The 20,448-nt window shown below is 59.1% G+C and overlaps 1 protein-coding gene across 1 annotated transcript in view; it reads left to right on the top strand.

The window, feature by feature from the left end:
* Positions 1-20,448, top strand: part of TG (thyroglobulin) — a 158,235-nt gene that overhangs the window by 114 nt on the left and 137,673 nt on the right. Inside the window, exons 2-11 of the mRNA XM_054708536.1 lie at positions 1,360-1,468; positions 1,762-1,859; positions 3,532-3,735; positions 5,077-5,236; positions 10,981-11,087; positions 11,803-11,946; positions 12,978-13,163; positions 14,678-15,760; positions 16,410-16,997; positions 18,156-18,398. Of these exons, the coding sequence (XP_054564511.1) occupies positions 1,360-1,468; positions 1,762-1,859; positions 3,532-3,735; positions 5,077-5,236; positions 10,981-11,087; positions 11,803-11,946; positions 12,978-13,163; positions 14,678-15,760; positions 16,410-16,997; positions 18,156-18,398 (2,922 nt within the window). The remainder of the gene's footprint in view (positions 1-1,359; positions 1,469-1,761; positions 1,860-3,531; positions 3,736-5,076; positions 5,237-10,980; positions 11,088-11,802; positions 11,947-12,977; positions 13,164-14,677; positions 15,761-16,409; positions 16,998-18,155; positions 18,399-20,448) is intronic.

Genomic DNA, 20,448 nt, shown 5'->3' with positions numbered 1-20,448 from the left:
GAGCCCCTAAGCCAGCCAGGCTCTGCCCCGGGGCCTTTGCACATCCTTGGTCTCATTTAATCCCTGCAGTGTCCCCAGGTCGCTTTTTTGCTCTTTCCTTTCTAGATGAAGAGACAGAGGTTCTGAGAGGTGATCTCAACTGTCTAAGGTCACTTAGCTAGTGATTGGGGCACAGGAGTTGGGAAACTCCATCTTCCTAATTTAATTCTAACTCCCGCACCTCCCGCTGTTCGCGAATTATTAAAAAGTATACTTATATGATTTCAGAGAGGAAGGGAGAGGGAGACAGAGATAGAAACATCAGAGAATCATTGGTTGGCTGCCTCCCACACGCCCTACACCAGGCGTCCTCAAACTACGGCCCGCGGGCCACATGCGGGTGTTTTTGCCGTTTTGTTTTTTTACTTCAAAATAAGATATGTGCAGTGTGCATAGGAATTTGTTCATAGTTTTTTTTAAACTATAGTCTGGCCCTCCAACGGTCTGAGGGACAGTGAACTGGCCCCCTGTTTAAAAAGTTTGAGGACCCCTGCCCTACACAGTGGATGGAGCCCGCAACCCACGCATGTGCCCTGACTGGGAATGGAACCGTGTCCTCCTGATTCATAGGCTGATGCTCAACCGCTGAGCCACGCCGGCCGGGCCGCTGTTAGCAAGCTTTTGACCTGGACAGTGTTTTATTTCCTTAGCCGTCTCGAGGCCTCGGTCATCAGGTGTTGGGTAGTCAGCAGGTCGTGTGAAAACCTACCCGTGGCGTGCAATGCACCTGCGCTCTGGGCGTGGCCCCGCCACTTCCTGTGTGCCTTTGGGTGCGTCTAGGCTTCAGCTTCCTCGCTGGAAAGGAAGCAGGTGGCACTCACCTCCTGATGCGCTTTCCGAGTAAGACCTTGCGTAGTTCATGTGTTCTCAGTGCAAACGAGACACGCGAGACTCATTCGTTAATCTGTATTTCTACTCTGTGCCCGGGGGTGCTCTGTCTGCAGGGAGGGCCCGATCATTCGATCGCACCCCCTCGCTGGTGGTCCGCCACGCCCGACCGCGTCTGGGGGCAGGTGCAGCCCACAGTTTGCCCTGAACCCTTCTCTCGGCAGCTGTGTGACCCTGAGCAGGTCACTTTCCCATCCCGGTCTTAGTGGCACACGGACAGAATGGAGATTTCACCCCCGTCCCTGTCCCCTCCCAGGTTTTTGTTGAGAATTAAGTGAGCTAATGTCCTACTTGGAAAAGTGTGATCAGTTGAAAAATTGTGGTTGGAACCTCATGCTTGGTGATGATGCCAGAAATGAGACCCTGTGCTTACGGGGTCCGTCCTGGTTCCCGGAGTCCCCGCCACGCGCTCTGACGCGTCCCTCTCCGCAGAGTACCAGGTGGACGCCCAGCCGCTCCGTCCCTGCGAGCTGCAGAGGGCCAGGGCCGTCCAGGAGCGAGCCGACCACGTCCCCCAGTGCGCCGAGGACGGCAGCTTCCGGTAGGGGCTCCCTCAGCCGCGTGGACGCGCAGGGTCCGAGGGGGCCTTAAAAACCACTCATTCTCCCCCTGGGGCTGGAGCATGGGTGATGAGGCTGCAGGGGTCAGCGAGCCAGGAGAGGAGAGCTTGCCTTCCCGTCACCCCCACCTCCCTACTCAACGTCCCCCCCCCCCCCCGATTCTCTCTCTCCCTCATCACACGCATCACAGCTGGGGAGATGGGGGGCTGAGGACAGGGAGCCTGGGTGCGGCTTCGGGAGCCCTCATTGTCCACGCCGGTGTCTCCCGCCTCAGGACCGTCCAGTGCCAGAGTGACGGCCGCTCCTGCTGGTGTGTGGGCGCCGACGGCAGGGAGGTGGCGGGCAGCAGGCAGCCCGGGCGGCCCGTGGCGTGTAAGTGTGAAAGGGGGGGGACAGGGGTGTCCCATGGGAAGGGGGGGCCTGGCTAGGGCCACACACACCTGAGAAAGAGTTCTGGGCGTGGCATGGGACCAGGCCAGTGTCCCTCTGGGCTGCTGCTGCTCCTGGCGGGAGGCTGCCAGGCCTGCACGCCAGGCCCCTGTCCTGCAGGCTCCTGTGCAATCAAGTGGGACAAGGCGCTTGGTCAGCAAGTAGGCGCTGAGTCCCTCCCCTCCGTGCCAGGGCCTGGGCCTGGTGCTGAGTGCCCCCCTGTGCCAGTCCTGTGCCTGGTGCTGAGTCCCTTCCCTCCCCTCCCCCACCCCTGTGCCAGGGCCTGGGCCTGGTGCTGAGTGCCCCCCTGTGCCAGTCCTGTGCCTGGTGCTGAGTCCCTCCCCCCCCCGCCTGTGCCAGGGCCTGTGCCTGGTGCTGAGTCCCTTCCTTCCGCCCCCCCCACCCCTGTGCCAGGGCCTGGGTCTGAGGCCGAGGCCCCCTGTGAGCAGACATTCCAGGCTGTGACCCAGAGAGCAGCACGGGCACCCCAAACGTGTCTACTGAGTGTTTCTGAGATTGGAGACTCGGGGAGAAACTTCCCTGCTAAAACAGCGACTCTGATGCGCACTCAGAGAAGCAGTCCCTGTTTGGGGCATGACTTAGTTGAGCCTAAAACAAAGAGCAGCTTAAGCTGGCCACCTTTATTGGTTTAGTTAGTTAGTCCGCACCCGAGGGTATTTTTCCGTTGATTTTTAGAGAGAGTAGAAGGAACGGGGAGAGACAGAGAGAAGCATCGATGTGAGAGAGACACATCGATTGGTTGCCTCCTGCACACACCCAGATCTGGGCTGGGGATCGAGCCTGCGACCCAGGTACGTGCCCTTGACCGGAATCAAACCCACAACCCTTCATTTCGTGGGCTGACGCTCTATCCACTGAGCCAAAACAGCTAGGGTTTTGTTTTTTTTGTTTTTTAATTTAATTAAACAATTTTTTTGGTCATCTTTAAACGGTGAGATTGAGTCTAGAATCAGCGATCCTGTCGGGGAGGAGAGCTGGGACTTGGGCCCTGGTCTTTCGGGGCCGGCCCGCTGGCTGGGGAGCAGGCTGGCTCCTGACACTCCCTGGATGACACTGGCCAGGCCTCACGCCCACGGCGCTGCGGCTCCTCGTCTGTACCAGGAACATAGGATCGGCCTCACGGGTGGGTGAGGGTTAACGCACGTGGATGTTCATCAGGGGCAGTCCATTGTTACTGTCACTTCTCCTCCTGTCGCTGAAGAAGGCAGATGGACTTTCTGATAAGTCTATAGGTGAGGAGAGGGAGGCACAGAGTGGGGAAGCGACTTCTCCGAGGCTGCACAGCAAGCACTCAGGGAAATTCCAACGGAGACAAGCTCTGTTCACAGCCAGGCCTGTGCTCCATCCCCACCCACCTCTGCAGCACCAGGCGGGTGGCGGGGGGGCGGGGGGGGGGTGTCCGGGAGACCGAGGGGCAGGGTGAAGCCTGCCCCTCCTGCCTCGGCCGCAGGATGCTGGAAGGAGTCTCGGGATCAAGGTGGACACGCTGGTCCTGAGCCTGCCCCCACCTCGCTGAGCACCCACGGCCTGGTGTACCCTCTAGGGAGGTCGGGAGAGTCCTGGGCGGAGACCTGACGCTGCCCCTCGCCCACAGGCCTGTCCTTCTGCCAGCTGCACAGGCAGCAGGTCTTGCTGAGCGGCTACCTCAACGGCACGGCCGCCCCCTACCTCCCTCAGTGCCAGGACGCGGGGGAGTACGCGCCTGTGCAGTGTGACCTGCGGCGGGAGCAGTGCTGGTGTGTGGACACGGAGGGCATGGAGGTGTACGGCACCCGCCAGCGGGGCAGGCCCGCCAGATGTAAGTCCCCAAGCTCCCCCGGGGAGGAGGGAGGAGGGAGCGTGCCTCTCCCCACGGAACCACGGGCAGAGGGTCCGGCCCTCGGTGCAGAGATGAAAGCATTTAGGGAAGATCTTATGACTTATTTTTTTAAAAAGTTTCTAATGACCTTTATTTATTATTATTATTTTTTAAAATCTTTATTGTTGAAAGTATTACACATTTCTCCCTCCACCCCCATTTACCCCTTCTAACCTGCCTACACGCCCCCGCCCCCGCCCCCATTGACCTTTTCTAGCCTGCCCCCGCCCCAGGCCTTCACCACCCTCTTTTTTTTTTTTTTTTAAATATATTTTATTGATTTTTCACAGAGAGGAAGAGAGAGGGATAGAGAGTCAGAAACATCGATGAGAGAGAAACATCGATCAGCTGCCTCCTGCACACCCCCCACCGGGGATGTGCCCGCAACCAAGGCACATGCCCCTGACCGGAATCGAACCTGGGACCCTTGAGTCCGCAGGCCGACGCTCTATCCACTGAGCCAAACCGGTTTCGGCCACTTTTTTTTTTTTTTTTTTTTTAAATATATTTTATTGATTTTTTACAGAGAGGAAGAGAGAGGGATAGAGAGTTAGAAACATCAATGAGAGAGAAACATCGATCAGCTGCCTCTTGCACACCCCCTACTGGGGATGTGCCCGCAACCAAGGTACATGCCCTTGACCGGAATCGAACCTGGGACCCTTGAGTCTGCAGGCCGGCGCTCTTATCCACTGAGCCAAACCGGTTTCGGCTTTACCACCCTCTTAACCCTATTATCTGTGTCCATGGGTTAGGCATATTTGCATACAAGGTTTTTGGTTGATCACTTCCCACCCACCCACCTCCACCTCCTTCCCTCTGAGGTTCCAGTCTGTTCCATGCTTATATTTTTTACTTTGATAAAATACGTTTCTATTGATTTCTATAGAGAGAAGAAGGGAGAGGGTTAGAGAGATAGAAACAACGGTGAGAGAGTAACATCATCGGCTGCCTCCTGCACACCCCCCACTGGGGATCGAGCCCACAACCTGGGCGCGCGCCCTGACCGGGAACGGAACCAGCCACCTCTTGGTTCCTAGGCTGATGCTCAACCGCGGAGCCCACCCGCCGGGCCCTGCTGATTCGGCCCGATGTTCCCACGTGGCGGTGGGCGACCGTGCTCGCTGGCGATGCCGAGGAGCACTGCGGGGTCTCGGTGACCCGGGTCCCTGCCTGGGTCTCAGCTGTCCCGTGGGGGCATGACTCCGGGCCGGCGGACGGCAGAAGCACACGCACCCGGTCACACACAAGACGTGAGCATTTCTCCTTGGAAACGTCTAGGCCCCAGGAGCTGTGAGATCAGGAACCGCCGCCTTCTCCACGGCGTGGGGGACAAGTCGCCGCCCCAGTGTTCTCCGGACGGCGGGTTTCTGCCCGTGCAGTGCAAGTTTGTCAACACCACGGACATGATGGTCTTCGACCTGGTCCACAGTTACAACAGGTAAGGGGCGCGCCCCTGGGGGCTGGGGGCTACGAGGTGTCCGCACTCGGCCTGGTGGGAATCAGAGAGGCAGGCCGGGGTTCGTGTGCTGCTGAAGGACATCGGAAGGGCGGCCGCACTTTGAACAAAGCAGGCTGGCAGCCGCTACGAGTATTAAAATGCGTGAACCCTCGGGCCCAGCCAGCCCGGGCGAGTAAACACACCAGACGGTGAGGACATAGGTACTAGGCTGTCTCCTGCATCGGTTTCCATCGCAGCAGAAACCTGGGAGCAAAGTGGCTGAGCCGCCCGAGGTCCCCGCCGTGAATATTTAGGGGCCCTGAGCGGAGCGCATCAGAACCGCACCAGCCAGTGGGGGGAGGGCTCTGCGGCGTAGCACGCGCCCGCTACAAGACACAAGGCACGGATAGCAGGATGGGGTTTAGTTTTAACTTATTTTATTTTATTTATTTTATTGATTTCAGAGATGAAGAGAGAGAGAGAGATAGAAACATTAACGATGAGAGAGAATCGTTCAGTGGCTGCCTCCTGCACGCCCCCTACTGGGGATCGAGCCCGCAACCTGGTCGTGCGCCCTGACCTGGAATCGAACTGTGACCTCCCGGTTCATAGGTCCACGCTCAACCAGAGTCGTGTGGACCAGGCTGATTTAGTTTTTAGAAAACACACAAGCAAACGGATCTTGTCATGTGCGTGTCTGCATGGATGGTTATCCTGTGTCTAGAGCACCAGGCGGCACAGGGGGTGGTGTGAGTGGGCACGTGCTGGGCGGGTCACGGGCACTTGCGGGCCGGGCTCCTGTGGAGCAGGAATGAGCGGGAACGGAAGACGGTGCTATAAACAGCCCGGGCATGATCGTGTCGATGCTTCTCTGTAAATTGTGTGTATGCGTGCGCTTACAAGTAAGTTTAGAGATTTAAATAGCAAACCTCAAAAGGGAGACTCGTGATGGATCTCCGCCAAGTAGTCAGATCACCTGCCTGTTCTTGTGAAGGCCCCGGGGGGCGGGGAGAGGGGGAGACTGGGTCTTTCTGAATGCCGCCGACCCTCCTCATCCGCAGCTTTGCTCTCCGAGGTTTCAGTTACCCGAGGTCCGCCCTGGCCAGTTTGGCTCAGTGGGTAGAGCGTGGGCCCATGGACTGAAGGGTCCTGGGTTCGATTCTGGTCAAGGGCACATACCTCGGTGGCAGGCTCCATGGGGAGGCAACCAATCAATGTGTCTCTCCCCCTCCCTTCCACTCTCTCTAAAAATCCATGGAAAAATATCCTTGGAGGAGGATTAACAAAAAAAAAACAAAAAAACAAAACAACAATAACTCAAGGCCCACCACAGTCCAAAAAATACGAAATGCGGAATTCCAGAAGTCAACAATTCACACCTTGCAAATTGCACACCGTCTGGGTCACGTGACTCTGCCCTGCGTCCCGCGTCGCCGCGCCGTGGATGCTCTGCCCGTGGGCACTTAGGAGCCACGTTGGTTATCGGGTCGATACCCTGTCGTGGTGTCCTGGCGGCTGGCGGCCAGTCGCCCTGATTGATTGATTCCCAAAGCGCGAGAGCAGTGATGCTGGCGGGGCAGGTCCCCCGGAGAGGCCGCCGGTGCCTCCCTCGAAGGAGGAGGTGAGCGCAGGCCGGTAAGACGCCCGCGGGACCTCGATCGCAGCGTATCGTATCGGTGCGCTTGTCCTCCTTCGTTACCAGCTGCTTTTTGCTCATCCCTTACTGTGCCCACCTCAGCATTTACACTTATCAGGTGTGTCTGTGTCGGAAGGAGCGGCCCATAGAGATAGGGTTTGCCACTCTGTGGTCTCAGGCATCCCCTGGGGGTCTTGGAACGTATCCCCCACGGGTAAGGGGGGACTAGGGTAAACATAACTGAGCATATGAGGCTGAGAATACTGATGTTCGGCTGAGAGAACCGAGCCCCTATGTGGCTGTCCTCCAAACACCCCGTGTCTCTCCCGGTGTGAGGAGGGGGCCCCGGGCTGTGCTGGCAGCGGCCACAGACACGCAGCCTGGGGTAGGGGCTGCCCCACAGGCTGGGCTTGTGGGAGCTGCAGGGCACCTGAAGAGCTGGGGAGTTTTCAGTTGAACCCTGAGGTTTCTGTTCGTGTAGGTACAAATCGTTGAACGCCAGCAGTTCCGCTCGTCCACCCTGACATGCAAAATTCTGAGTTCCTGGTTCTGAAGAACAAGGTGGGGGCTGTGTGTGTTCTCCCCGGCACCAGGACGCCGGCCCGGAAACGCTGCTCTCGGACGGAGCGCGCACCCGCCGGGGCTCCCTGTCCCGTGGCGGTGCCGGCGGTGCCAGCGCTGCCTGCTCCGTCCGTCCGTCTGCACCACCTGCCTGGCCCCGTGGCTCTCATTCAGACGCTCACAGCGCTTGGCAAAGTGGCCTGGTCCCTCACCCTCTCTGAGCCTCAGTCTCCCCATCTGTAACATGGGGACAACTCCCTGCTTCTTAGCGCGTGGTGAAGACCCGACGAAACCTCGTCTACGAAACCACTGTGAAAACTGTAAATTATGATGCATTTGTAGGGAATTAATAATGTAAAATCCAACTTCAGCAAATGTAGATTGGTTCCCCCCCCCCGCACCCAGGCCCAGAGAGTGGCCTGCCTGTGAGCACATAAGAATCTCCCAAGAGTCTGATTTAGTGACGCTCACGGATGCAAACCAATGCGTGCTCAGTTTACGTTCAAGTGGGTGCTTGCTGCGTGCAGGGAATTGACTCCTTCAGCCCACGCTCATCCTCACAAGGATCCTCGGTGGGCATTCATCGTCTCTAGCGCACAAATGGGGAACTGAAACACCAGCGGTTAAGGAACCCCCCTCTGAGAAGCAGGTCAGTCTGGCTTCTTTTCCTCTCCCACACAACCTCGATTCATCTATCTCCCCCACAGGGCGTGGCCTAGAGCCTGGCACACAGTAGGCCTACGTTGTATGTCTACACTCCCTGCATTGGAGAACTTTGGGGGTGTCAGTGTGAGGCGCAAGTCACAGCTCCTTCCACAAGAGGGCAGCCGAGTTAAATGCAAACGTTCAGGACTAAGCATCCATTGTTGAAGACCAACAAAAAAACCCCATACTCCTGAAATGGGATCCTTTCCTTTTTGTAAGCAAGCGTGTCGTCTCGGAGTGCGCTTTGATTCAGGAAGGTCCTGGGAAGGGTCAGGGAGCCGGTTACTGGAAGCCCAGCCACATTCAGGAATTTTCCGATAAGCAGCCCCGGGCCCCGGCGACTCCCCGGGGCACAGCGGCAGGAGCCCCGGAGGCCACGTGGAAAGTCTAGACTTCGCACCCAGGGTTGCCAGATAAAAACACACAGGATGGCCAGTTATACTTCCATTCGGATAAGCAGGAGTATTTTCTGTAGTATAAATACTCCTCCCCAATATTGTACCACGGATTTTGAGCCTGGGGTGGGAATATCTCAATAACCATCGTAGTCGGACTTAGAAAAGAACGGACTGGGATCGGGGCAAAGCAGAGTGGGTGCTGGGAGGCGTCTCTGGGAGTCTGGGGGCTCTGGGACTGGTCCAGGAGAGAGGGGGTGACTTGGGCTCGAGGAGCTGATGGAGAGGAGGGTGGAGAGACAGAGCGAGTGTGGAGGAATGTTTACTAGGTGAACTCCACAGGACCCGGTGGAGGAAGAGAGAGGGAGGGCGAGGGCGAGGGAGAGTGTAGGGTGAGTTTGGCTTTTCTTGGGGTGGCAGAGAAGGGTGGGGGATCAGTGAGAGGGAGGTGAACGCGTGGCCGAGGCTGAGCGTATTAGGGATGAAAATGGATCAAAGACCTTGCCGATGCCACTGGCAGAAGCAGCCAGTAAACAAGCTTAGTGACGACGATTATGCTGGGGGAGGAGCCCCACGTTCACAGAGGGTGGTACCGGTTCTGACGTCCGGTTGCCCATCCAGTTGGATTTCAGGAGAAAGAACTCCGGGAAGACTCAGAGCTTGAACTTACATTTGGACACGAATGCAGAGCAGGCAGGGCCTGTCTCAGTGCAGCTCTCCATCCGACGCGCCGCCATTGTCGAACGAGCCTTGGCCGTGGAATAGGGCCGTGGTCGGCAAACCGCGGCTCGTGAGCCACATGCGGCTCTCTGGCCCCTTGAGTGTGGCTCTTCCACAAAATACCACGGCCTGGGCAAGTCTATTTTGAAGAAGTGGCGTTAGAAGAAGTTTAAGTTTAAAAAATTTGGCTCTCAAAGAAATTTCAATCGTTGTCCTGTTGATATTTGTCTCTGTTGACTGGTGAGTTTGCCGACCACTGGAATAGGCTACCTGGCCCCTGGTCGTGACTGGGTGACCTTGAACTGGTCCTTCTTTACTCTGAATCCCAATGTCCTCGCTTATGAGCAGATCGATGTGCATGACACATTTTGCGGATCCTCTGGTATCAAGTAGTGACTGAATGAATGGAAGTCACGCTTAGGCTACGAAAAGCCCTTTGAGGATGGAATTATCCCAGGTTCCAATGAATGAGCTGTTACCATACACCTCCGACCGGGCAAAGGGAGCGTTTAGTTCCTGTTAAGCATGACTCACGAACTGTGGCAGTCTTTTGTCTATAACTTTTGTCTGTAGTGTCTATCACGTATGCACAATCATAGACCAGCAACATGGGAATAATCCACAATTCTGTAGCACTTTCCTGGGCTTTTTTTTTTTTTTTTTTTTGCATATTCATTTCCATTCAAATTCATGTTCAGGCTCCGAGCAGATTCTGCACAATATATTGCCTCCCGGGCCTGGTTCATGTACACACCCATCCCAGCGGGTGTATGTACAGGCCATTGCGCACTCTACCCTTTACACGTAATGTTGCGGACACATCCATGGAGGGGGTTCACTCCAATTTACGTCTTCATTTTCCTGTCACCGGACACGAATGTTGCTTCCGAGGATTGCTAGGCTGGATGCCACAGCCGCAGAGTCCGGGTGCTGATTGTTTGGGGGTAGATCCCAGACACAGCTGGACGCACAGCCGGCGCGGGCCTCGTGCGCCAGCTCCCTGGGACGGAAAGACAGACCTCTCAGTATTGCATAAAGCTGCAACGAGCCCTCTGCTTGCTCCGGCCCTGCCTCTGGGAAGGACCCCTTCCCGTGGCTTTCCATCACCGGAGTTTGAGGTGACCTCCCGCTGGGAACGCAGCCCGTTAGCCCCGACAGCAGTCGCCAGGTCAGCCGTGAGTCGCGTACGCTTTCCCTCAGCCTCTGGAAAGGGTAGTCTCGCCCCCGTGAGTGATGTCATGTTGATTTTGTGTTTTCGCAAACGGTGGACCTGGGAAATGGCCTTCCCAGGAACTCCCTGTGGGGGGATCTGGCTCCTCGTCAAGCTCTCGACAGACTGCGAAGGCTCCGAGGCTCTTTGATCTCCCCAATGAGGTCATCCGCCCTGTGCCACATGTTTGCAGGCAGCTGGGCCCGGCGCCTCCGGAGTGATGTTGCACGGACGGAGCGCGCTCAGGCTGCGTGCGTTCCCTACGTTCCGCCCGACGCGACGAGACACGGGCTCGGGTGCAAACCGGTCGAGGGCCACGAGTGAGGAAGACGGCCAGTGGGTAGAGGACAGGGAGGCACAGCTCTGGCCAGTAACACCGGCTCAGGAAAGACACCCGCTCCCCGCAGGAAGCCGGGAGCCGATGGCGTGACATAAAGAATCAGACGTGCCTTTCCCGCCTCTGTGCGCGATGAGCTGCCTTCGAAGAAACGGTGACGTCCGTGTCCTTCCCCTTCAGGTTTCCAGATGCATTCGTGACGTTCAGCGCCTTCCGGAGAAGGTTCCCCGAGGTGTCCGGGTATTGTCACTGCGCGGACAGTCAAGGGCGGGAACTGGCTGAGACAGGTAAGCGCGCCTCGGGCAATCCCAGGGGAGGGTGGCATCGCCAGGCCTGACAGCCTCACCCTCATTGCCGGCAGAGCGGGGGGGAGCCCTGGGGCCTGCGCCGCGACCAGGCTGCCTGTGTCCGAGGGGCACGGCTAGCAAACCTTCAAGCATGGTGCTCTGAACACGGCTGCTCGGGCCCACGGGGCCCCTTTGTGGGCACGGGAGAGGCGCCCCCTCCTGGCAGATGCAGCTCTGCGCCGGGCCAGTGGGGGAGGGATGGGCTCCTGTCTCCTCGCTCTCATCGAGCTCCGTGGGTGCGAGCAGCCTGCACAGAGGTTCCCAGCAGCCCTGGCTTAGGAAACCACTGGGGGCTGGTTCCGAGCTGATGCCCGATGGATGCCGGTGAAGGCTCTAGTCTGGTCCTCTATTTTTTTTTAAATCCTCACCCGAATTTTAGAGAGAGTGGAAGGGAGGGAGAGGAGGGGGAGAGAGAAACACACATCCATGGGTTGCCTCCCGCATGGGCCTGACCGGGCAGGCCGAGGATCGGGCCTGTAACTCAAGGTATGCGCCCTTGACCGGGAGGCGAACTTGCGACCCTTCGGTCTGCAGGCGGACCCTCTAACCGCTGAGCCACCGGCCAGGGCGGCTCTGGTCCTCTCCGGACCGTTTACGTGGCGGGATCAGGAGCCCCTGTGGGAAGGAAGCCGCCCCTTGACGTGTCTCTGCTCAGGTCTGGAGCTGCTGCTCGATGACATTTACGACACCGTTTTCGCCGGCCTGGCCCTCGCGCCCACCTTCACGGACACCACCCTGTACCGGATCCTGCAGAGGCGCTTCCTCGCCCTCCAGCTCGTCCTTTCTGGCAGGTTCCGATGTGAGTCACCAGCTGACGACAGATGCCCACGCTGCTGCCAGGAGGGAAGCTCTGGGGTCTGAAAGTGGCTGCGGTCCCCGTGGCTGAGGTCCCTGTGGCTGTGGTCCCCGTGGCTGAGGTCCCCGTGGCTGAGGTCCCTGTGGCTGAGGTCCCCGTGGCTGAGGTCCCCGTGGCTGAGGTCCCTGTGGCTGAGGTCTCCGTGGCTGAGGTCCCTGTGGCTGAAGTCCCTGTGGCTGAGGTCCCCGTGGCTGTGGTCCCCATGGCTGAGGTCTCCGTGGCTGAGGTCCCTGTGGCTGAAGTCCCCATGGCTTAGGTCTCCGTGGCTGAGGTCCCCGTGGCTGAGGTCCCTGTGGCTGAGGTCCCTGTGGCTGAGGTCTCCCTGGCTGAGGTCCCTGTGGCTGAGGTCTCCGTGGCTGCAGTCCCTGTGGCTGAGGTCCCCGTGGCTGAGGTCCCCGTGGCTGAGGTCTCCGTGGCTGCAGCCCCTGTGGCTGAGGTCCCCGTGGCTGCAGTCCCCGTGGCTGCAGTCCCTGTGGCTGAGGTCTCCCTGGCTGAGGTCCCTGTGGCTGAGGTCCCTGTGGCTGAGGTCCCCGTGGCTGAGGTCCCTGTGGCTGAAGTCCCCGTGGCTATAGTCTCTGTGGCTGAGGTCCCCATGGCTGAGGTCCCCGTGGCTGAGGTCCCCGTGGCTGCAGCCCCTGTGGCTGAGGTCCCCGTGGCTGAGGTCTCCCTGGCTGAGGTCCCCGTGGCTGAGGTCCCTGTGGCTGAGGTCCCCGTGGCTGAGGTCCCCGTGGCTGCAGCCCCTGTGGCTGAGGTCTCCGTGGCTGTGGTCCCCGTGGCTGAGGTCCCCGTGGCTGAGGTCTCCGTGGCTGAGGTCCCTGTAGCTGAGGTCTCCGTGGCTGTGGTCCCCATGGCTCTGGTCTCCTGGCTGTTCCTGCAGAGTGTGGGGGGAGTGAGTGTCACAGCGAGCAGAATGCGTGCAGTGCGCCCACCAGGGGCTGTTGCCTGTCTCCTGTCTCCCCACGGATCTCCTCCAGGCCCCACGAAGTGTGAAGTGGAGCGGTTCACAGCGGCCGACTTCGGTCACGCCTACGTCCCGAGCTGCCAGCGGAGCGGGGACTTCCAGGCGGTGCAGTGCCAGAGGGGAGGCCCGTGCTGGTGCGCGGACGCCCAGGGCAACGAGGTCCCGGGGACTCGGCGGCGGGACGCGGCGCTGCCTTGTGGTGGGTCTCCCAGCGAGGGGGTCCTGTTGGGGTCTCCTCAGGTCCTCCGACTTCGTTTCTCCAGACCACCCGCTCCAGGGCGTAACCGAGACCCTGGAGTTCGAATTTAAACTAACTTTTCTCAACGTGATTGCGGTCATCCTAGGACAGTGGTCGGCAAACTGCGGCTCGCGAGCCACATACGGCTCTTTGGCCCCTTGAGTGTGGCTCTTCCACAAAATACCACGGCCTGGGCGAGTCTATGTTGAAGAAGTGGCGTTAGAAGAAGTTTAAGTTTAAAAAATTTGGCTCTCCAAAGAAATTTCAATCGTTGTCCTGTTGATATTTGGCTCTGTTGACTAATGAGTTTGCCGACCACTGTTCTAGAGTATTCAGATAGGATGACGCGGCCACGCACGGAGTGGACTGAGGTGATCACTAATGAGTAACTTCAAAGGAAGGTCAAGGAACCTAGCAGAATGTGTGCGAACTGGGTTTCCCGAGCGTGCATCGTTCTGTTACATTACAGGACAGACCATCATGCCTATGACATATCGTAATAGTACCCACTGCAGCATAGAAAAATATTTATGGTAGGAAAGACTACCAGCATTTAAAGAAGGCTTTTTGTCTTCAAAGAGACCGTACGCTAGCTAGCTGAGACGAGGCTACCCACAAAGAAGAATCAGGCGGCCACGCGAAGAGCAGATGGCGAAGGGTTCAAGTGCACGAAGGGGTCCAGCCGGAGTGTGCCGGCCGCCGGCTGCATTAACAATAGGAATCGGTCGGTGTCCTTGCCGCCTAGGACTGCTGCCCCAACCACCACGCCCTGGGTGGCTTAAACCACAGACACCGATTCTCTCGGGCCTGGAGGCTGGAGGCCGGAGACCGAGGGGTCGGCGGGGCTGTGCCCTCGCTAAGGGTGCCCGGGACGCACCCTCCCCGCCCCGCCCTAGTGAGGCCTCGGCTCATAGCCGGCTCCACTCCCCTGGTCTCTGCCCTCGCGGGCTTCTTCCCGTGTGTCTGTCCATCTCATCACGTGTCCTTCTGAGCAGGACGCGCGTCATTGATGCAGGACCCACTCTAATCCTGTGGGACTTCATCTCAACTAATCCCACCTGCCAACACCCTCTTTCTTCCCCACGAGCTCAAGTTCCCGGGCTCCCGGTGGACGTGAATGAGGGGCGGGGGGAGGAGGGAGCCGTTCCAACCCAGGAAGCTGGTGCACGTGTGCGGCCGGGTTTTCGGAAAGTGGGCCGATGTCTGGGAGCCTTCCCTCACGGGGGGGGGGGTGGGGAGAGGCACCCGCCGGGGAGAGCCAGGAGCGGAAGGCGTGTCCGCTGGAAAACTCATTCCCCACAGGGGCCTCCCTGGACGCGGCGGCTCAGCGCGAAAGCTAAAAATAAAAAGACGCGGGGATGAAGTGCGGGCGTCCTGGGCTGACTGTTCTGACATCTCGCTAGCGGGGAGCCCCGAGGGGCTGCCTCAGGGGCTGGGGATGCTAACCACCTTTCCTCTTCGCTCCTCCCGTGCAGCCGGAGCCGGGTCCTGCTCCTCCGAGAGGCGGCGGGCCCTGTCCAGACTGCGCTTCGGGCCCTCGGGCGACCTCGGCCTCCAGGGCTCCGTCTTGACCGCCTGGAGCGGAGCCGGACGGGCCCCGCCCTGTTCCCCCGCCATCAAGGAGCTCTTTGTGGACTCAGGGATCCTCCGCTCCCTCCTCGAAGGGCAGGACCCACAGCTTTCCACCTCGGAGAGTCTCCTCCCCGAAGCCATCCGAGGGATTTTCCCCTCCCGTGAGCTGGCTCGTCTTGCCCTTCAGTTTACGGCCAACCCAAAGCGACTCCAGCAGAACCTCTTTGGGGGGAGATTTTTGGTGAATGTCGGCCAGTTTAACTTGTCTGGAGCCGTTGGCACAAGAGGCAGCTTTAACTTCAGTCAGTTTTTCCAGCGACTCGGTCTCCCAGGCTTCCAGGGTGGAGGAGGACTGGTCAATCAAGCCAAACTCCTCTCTGCGGGACTGGATTCGAATCCTGCAGTGGAAACGCCCAGAGCCGCTAAGAAAGGCAGGGCTATGAATAAGACAATTGTGGGCAGCTTTGGCTTTGAGGTCAACGTGCAAGAGAACCAAAACGCCCTGAAATCCCTGGCTTCTCTCCTGGACCTCCCAGAATTCCTTCTGTTCCTGCAGCGTGCCGTGTCCGTGCCAGAAGACATAGCCAGGGATTTGGGTGACGTGATGGGAATGGTGCTCAGCTCCCAGGGCTGTGAGCCGACACCCGGCAGCCTTTTCGTCCCGTCATGCACGGCAGAAGGAAGCTACGAGGATGTCCAGTGCTTTGCCGGAGAGTGCTGGTGTGTGGACTCCCAGGGCAAAGAACTGCCCAGCTCCAGGGTGAGAGGCGGACGGCCACGGTGCCCCACAGAGTGTGAGAAGCAAAGGGCTCGGCAGCTGAGCCTCTCCGGCAGCCAGCCCGCAGGCTCCAGTCTGTCCGTGCCTTCCTGTACCCGCCAGGGGCGCTTCCTACCTGTTCAGTGCTTCGACGCCGAATGCTACTGTGTGGACGAGGAGGGTCAGGCCATTCCCGGAACTCAAAGTGCACCTGGGCGACCCCAGCCGTGTAAGTCTGTCGGGTGTTCAATCTACAAACTCCCGTTCTCTTTGGGGGCCCTGCCACAGTGCATTGCAAAAAAAAAAAAAAATGCAGCCATAGCGAAGTCTCACACTTCTGTTAGTGGCCACATTTTCTGGTTAATTTAAAAATTGTCCAGAAAACTCTTTTTTTTTTTTTTTTGTTTAAATATATATTTTTACTGATTTGGGAGAGGGAGAGAGAATTAGAAACATCCATGATGAGAGAGAATCATTGATCAGCTGCCTCCTGCACACCGCCCCACACTGGGGATCGGGCCTGCAACCCGGGCCTGTGCCCTGACCAGGGAATCGAACCGTGACCTCCTGGTTTATAGGTCGACGCTCAACCACTGAACCACACTGGCCAGGCCAGAAAACTCTTGCTAACATTAACCTAATTGGTGAACAGGGAGATTCATTTGGCCTTAAGGAATTGCCCCATACATGTCTCCAGGGTGGACAACAGCTGGTCTCCCCCGTCCCCGCGCAGTGACGGGGGGCTCTCTGTCCACAGGTGGTGGCATCTGTGGCCGTGTAAGGGCTCAGATGGAGTTCGGACACTTCAGAGCTCTGTCTGGGTCTCCAGTGCTTACCAAGCTCCGTCACCTGACACTGTGTTCCTCGTTCCTCCGCAGGCCCCACACCCTGTCAGCTGCGGGCCGAGCGCGCCTTCCTCGGGGCCGTGCGGACCCTGGTCTCCAACTCCAGCCTGCCGCCCGCTCTGGCCAGCGTCTACGTCCCGCAGTGCAGCGCCCGCGGGCGGTGGAGGCCCGTGCAGTGTGACGGGCCCCCGGAGCAGGCCTTCGAGTGGTACGAACGGTGGAGGGCCCAGGACAACGGTGGCAGGCAGCCGACGGCGGCCGAACTGCTCACGAAGGTCCTGAGCTACAGGGAGGCGGCCTCCGGCAGCTTCCCTCTCTTCCTGCAACGCCTGTATGAGGCCGGCCTGCAGGGCGTCTTCCCAGGCCTGGCCCGGTACTCCGCTCTCCGCGAGGTGCCTCCGGCCGTGCTGGACGGGAACCGGACCCGGCCCGGGGGCAACGTCCTGCTGGAGCCCTACCTCTTCTGGCAGATCCTGGGCGGCCGGCTCCGCCGATACCCAGGGCCCTACTCGGACTTCAGCGCCCCGTTGGCGCACCGGGACCTGCGGACCTGCTGGTGTGTGGACGAAGCCGGTCAAGAACGGGAGGGCACCCGGACCAAGCCAGGCGAGGTCCCCGCATGTGAGTTCAACCCTCCGAGGAACTGAATTTGTACTTTAAAAAAATATATATATTTTTTATTGATTTAGAGAGAGGAAGGGAGAGGGAGAGAACGATAGAAACATCCATGATGAGAGAGAATCATTGATCGGCTGCCTCCTGCACGCCCCACTCTAGGGATCAAGCCCACAACCTGGAGTTGAACCCAGGACCCTTTAGTCCTCAGGCTGACGCTCTACCCACTGAGCCAAACAGGCTAGGGCTAACCAACTCCTCTTAGGATGGACTTGTTACTTGCAAGGACACTGCTGGGTGCTCGGGACCTCAGCAAGTGCTTCCGCCTTCCGGCGCTTTTAATTGGCGTGGGGGAATGAATGGAAGGACCGATAGGAGAGCTGCTGACCGAGGTCTGTGGGTCCAGGCTGACGACAGGCCCTTGGGAGAGAGCTGCCTGCCGAGTGTGAGGCACAGGCAGAATGAGGCTGAGTCCGTGTCAACCCAAAAGGCCTTTTGCCCGATGGACATTCCAGCAGCAGCTGGAAGCAACGCCCAGACCGTTCCATCGCTGCTATTATCCAGGCAGGACCTCTAGCCCGCCTTGCTGACGTTACAGGTAACGTTCTAGATGTTCAAGTCCAATCAAGTCTCTCCGGTCACTGAGGCAATGCTCCACATCGCCCAGACCTTTCTGGGGAGTGTGAGAAGTCGAATATTCGACGTCAGCCGAAGTCAGGCGTGTAGAGCGTTGGGTAGCAGAGATGTGGGTGAGAGCTGCCATGCCTGGGCATTCACATGCCACGTTCTAGAGAAAGGCCATCCCTGGAGGCCATCACGTCGCTGTCGGCTGTGGCGTAGATCACACGAGCTGGTCCGAGTGCCCGTGCCGAGGCCAGAGCCTGGCGGGGAGCGGACACCAGCTATGGCTGGCCTCCTTCCACAGAGGTCCTCCGTCAATGCTGAGCGAATGCGATTGCGGAGACGAAACGGGAAGAACATTCCAGGCTGTGGAAGGAGCTGGTGGGAAGGAGACAGCTGAGGCATCCATGTGTGTGCGTGCACGTGTGTGTGCATGTGTGTGTGCACGTGTGTGTGTGTGCGTGTGCACGTGTGTGCACACTGCAGAGGGGTCAAGGGAGCCGTAGGTGGGGCGCACCCACCGGCAGTGTCTTCCTTCCCCAGGTCCTGGCTCCTGCGCGGACGTGCAGCTGCGTGCTCTGCAGTTCATCGCGGACGCGGAGGAGGTGGTCTTGGCTTCCAACAGCTCCTGGCTCCCTCTGGGGGAGAGTGTGCTGGCGGCCGCGGGAATCCAGCTGAGCAACGAGGAGCTCGGCCTTCCCCCAGGCTCCCCACCCCGGGAGGCCCTCGCCCAGCAGTTTCTGCGCGGCGGCAGCGAGGATGCCCTTCGCCTGGCAGCTCAGTCCAGTGAGTGGCGCGCTCCGGTTTCTTGTTCCATCTCTTGGGGGAGCAGGAGCTGGAATGGGCTTTGCGGCCTCGGTTTCCCCAGGCCGGGGGTTCCTGGGAAAGCAGAGGCGGTGGTTGTGAGGTGCGCTTCCGAGCCGGGATGTGCAGACTCTCCAAGATGCTCCCAAACCCTCCTGCGGCGCCACCCGCAGGCCCCGTGAAGCCCAACGCTCTTCTAAATGAGGGGCTCCAGCCCAATACTCACGCTCCTGGGTCCCTCTGTTCCCTGCCCCCCTCCCCTGTCCTCGCCTTTGGAGGACCAGGCATAGGGCTCCTCTTCTTCTTCCTTCTGTCCCGGGCCTGGCACACTGCCTGGCAGACGGCGGAGCCCCGTTAGTTGGTGCTGGCTAACCAGCCGTCCTGCTTCTGCCCCCCCTTTCTCTCCCGTCCCCTGCCGCCCCCGAAGCCCTGCACCTCCTTTCTCTGTTCCTCGCAGGCGCGAGGACTTCTGCTTTTCCTTTCGCGGTTTGTGCGTGGCCCCGGGGTCTGACGTAACCAGAGTGCAGAGTGGGATTTCCCCGGAGCCGGGACCACTCTGGGCAGGGAGGGAAGGGAAGCTGCTGGTGCCACAGGGACCTGTTCCTTGAAAGGCAATGATGCCATTTTCTCCCGAAGTCGGCGAAGGAGGATCCCCGCCGCAGCCGCACGCTCTGCCTTTCCATTCCATGGCCGGTGCGGAGACAGAGGAAGTGGCCCCGGGAAGGGCAGGGCTGCTCATTCCCCTGAATCCCCCCGGATGGGAAGAGGCGGCTGGCCTGCTGCTGAGGGGAGGGAGCTCCGTGTGTGTGTGTGTGTGTGTGTGTGTGTGTGTGCAGACCTCCGGGTGTGTGTGTGTGTGTGTGTGCGCGTGCACAGACCTCCGTGTGTGTGTGTGTGTGTGTGTGTGTGTGTGTGCACAGACCTCCGTGTGTGTGTGTGTGTGTGTGTGTGCACAGACCTCCGTGTGTGTGTGTGTGTGTGTGTGTGTGTGCGGACCTCCGGGTGTGTGTGTGTATGCGTGTGTGTGCAGACCTCCGGGTGTGTGTGTGTGTGTGTGTGTGTGTGTGCGTGCAGACCTCCGTGTGTGTGTGTGTGTGTGTGTGTGTGTGTGCAGACCTCCGTGTGTGTGTGTGTGTGTGTGTGTGTGTGTGTGCGGACCTCCGGGTGTGTGTGTGTGTGTGTGTGTGTGCAGACCTCCGTGTGTGTGTGTGTGTGTGTGTGTGTGTGTGTGTGTGTGCAGACCTCCGGGTGTGTGTGTGTGTGTGTGTGTGTGTGTGTGCAGACCTCCGGGTGTGTGTGTATGCGTGTATGTGCGGACCTCCAGCTGCATGTGTATGTGTGAGCATGCAGACCTCCAGGGATGTGTGTGTGTGTGTGTGTGTGTGTGTGAGCGCGTGCACATGCAGACCTCCAGGGATGTGTGTGTGTGTGTGTGTGTGTGTGTGTGTGTGCGCGCACAGACCTCCAGGTCCCGAAGAGAGGCTGGGAGGGCAGGACAAGGAGGGAGGGAGGGCCGCAGAGCAGTGTCCTCAGTGAGGGGCTGTGGGAGGAGAGGTCCACAGCTGAGCCTGGCACGAGCTGGGTGCTGAAGCTCTTTTGATATAAATATCACACTCCCCCTGTCAAGAATTAGAGCCATTTCACAGATGGGGACACTCAGACTCAGAGAGGCTGGCAAGTGGCTCATGATCACACAGCCACGCGATGCCGGCCAGGAATGAGGCAGAGGCTTAGGAGACTCCTGGGTCCCGTCCGCTGCACCAGGGCGGGTCCTGGTCTCCGGTGGGTTCCGACCGTGGGGGGTGGTGTCCCGAGGACTGTTAGGTTCTGCTCTGGGAGCCATGGCCCAGCTCTGAAGGTGGCGAGTCGGGAGAAGGTCCCCCCACCCACAACCCCCCACGTGAGGCAGTCTCTGCATTTTTATTCTTTTATTGCATGTTTATTTGTAAAGGACAGTCTGGCGAGTGCCTCCCCCTGTTTGAGGCGCCCCGTCTCGTTTTGGGTGGGCGTGTTTGTCCCGTGGAGAAGGAGG

The sequence above is a fragment of the Eptesicus fuscus genome, chromosome 19, assembly GCF_027574615.1.
Source record: "Eptesicus fuscus isolate TK198812 chromosome 19, DD_ASM_mEF_20220401, whole genome shotgun sequence".
NCBI lineage: Eukaryota > Metazoa > Chordata > Mammalia > Chiroptera > Vespertilionidae > Eptesicus > Eptesicus fuscus.
The sequence above is the reverse complement of the archived record's forward strand: the minus strand, read 5'-3'. Positions and strand labels throughout refer to the sequence as shown.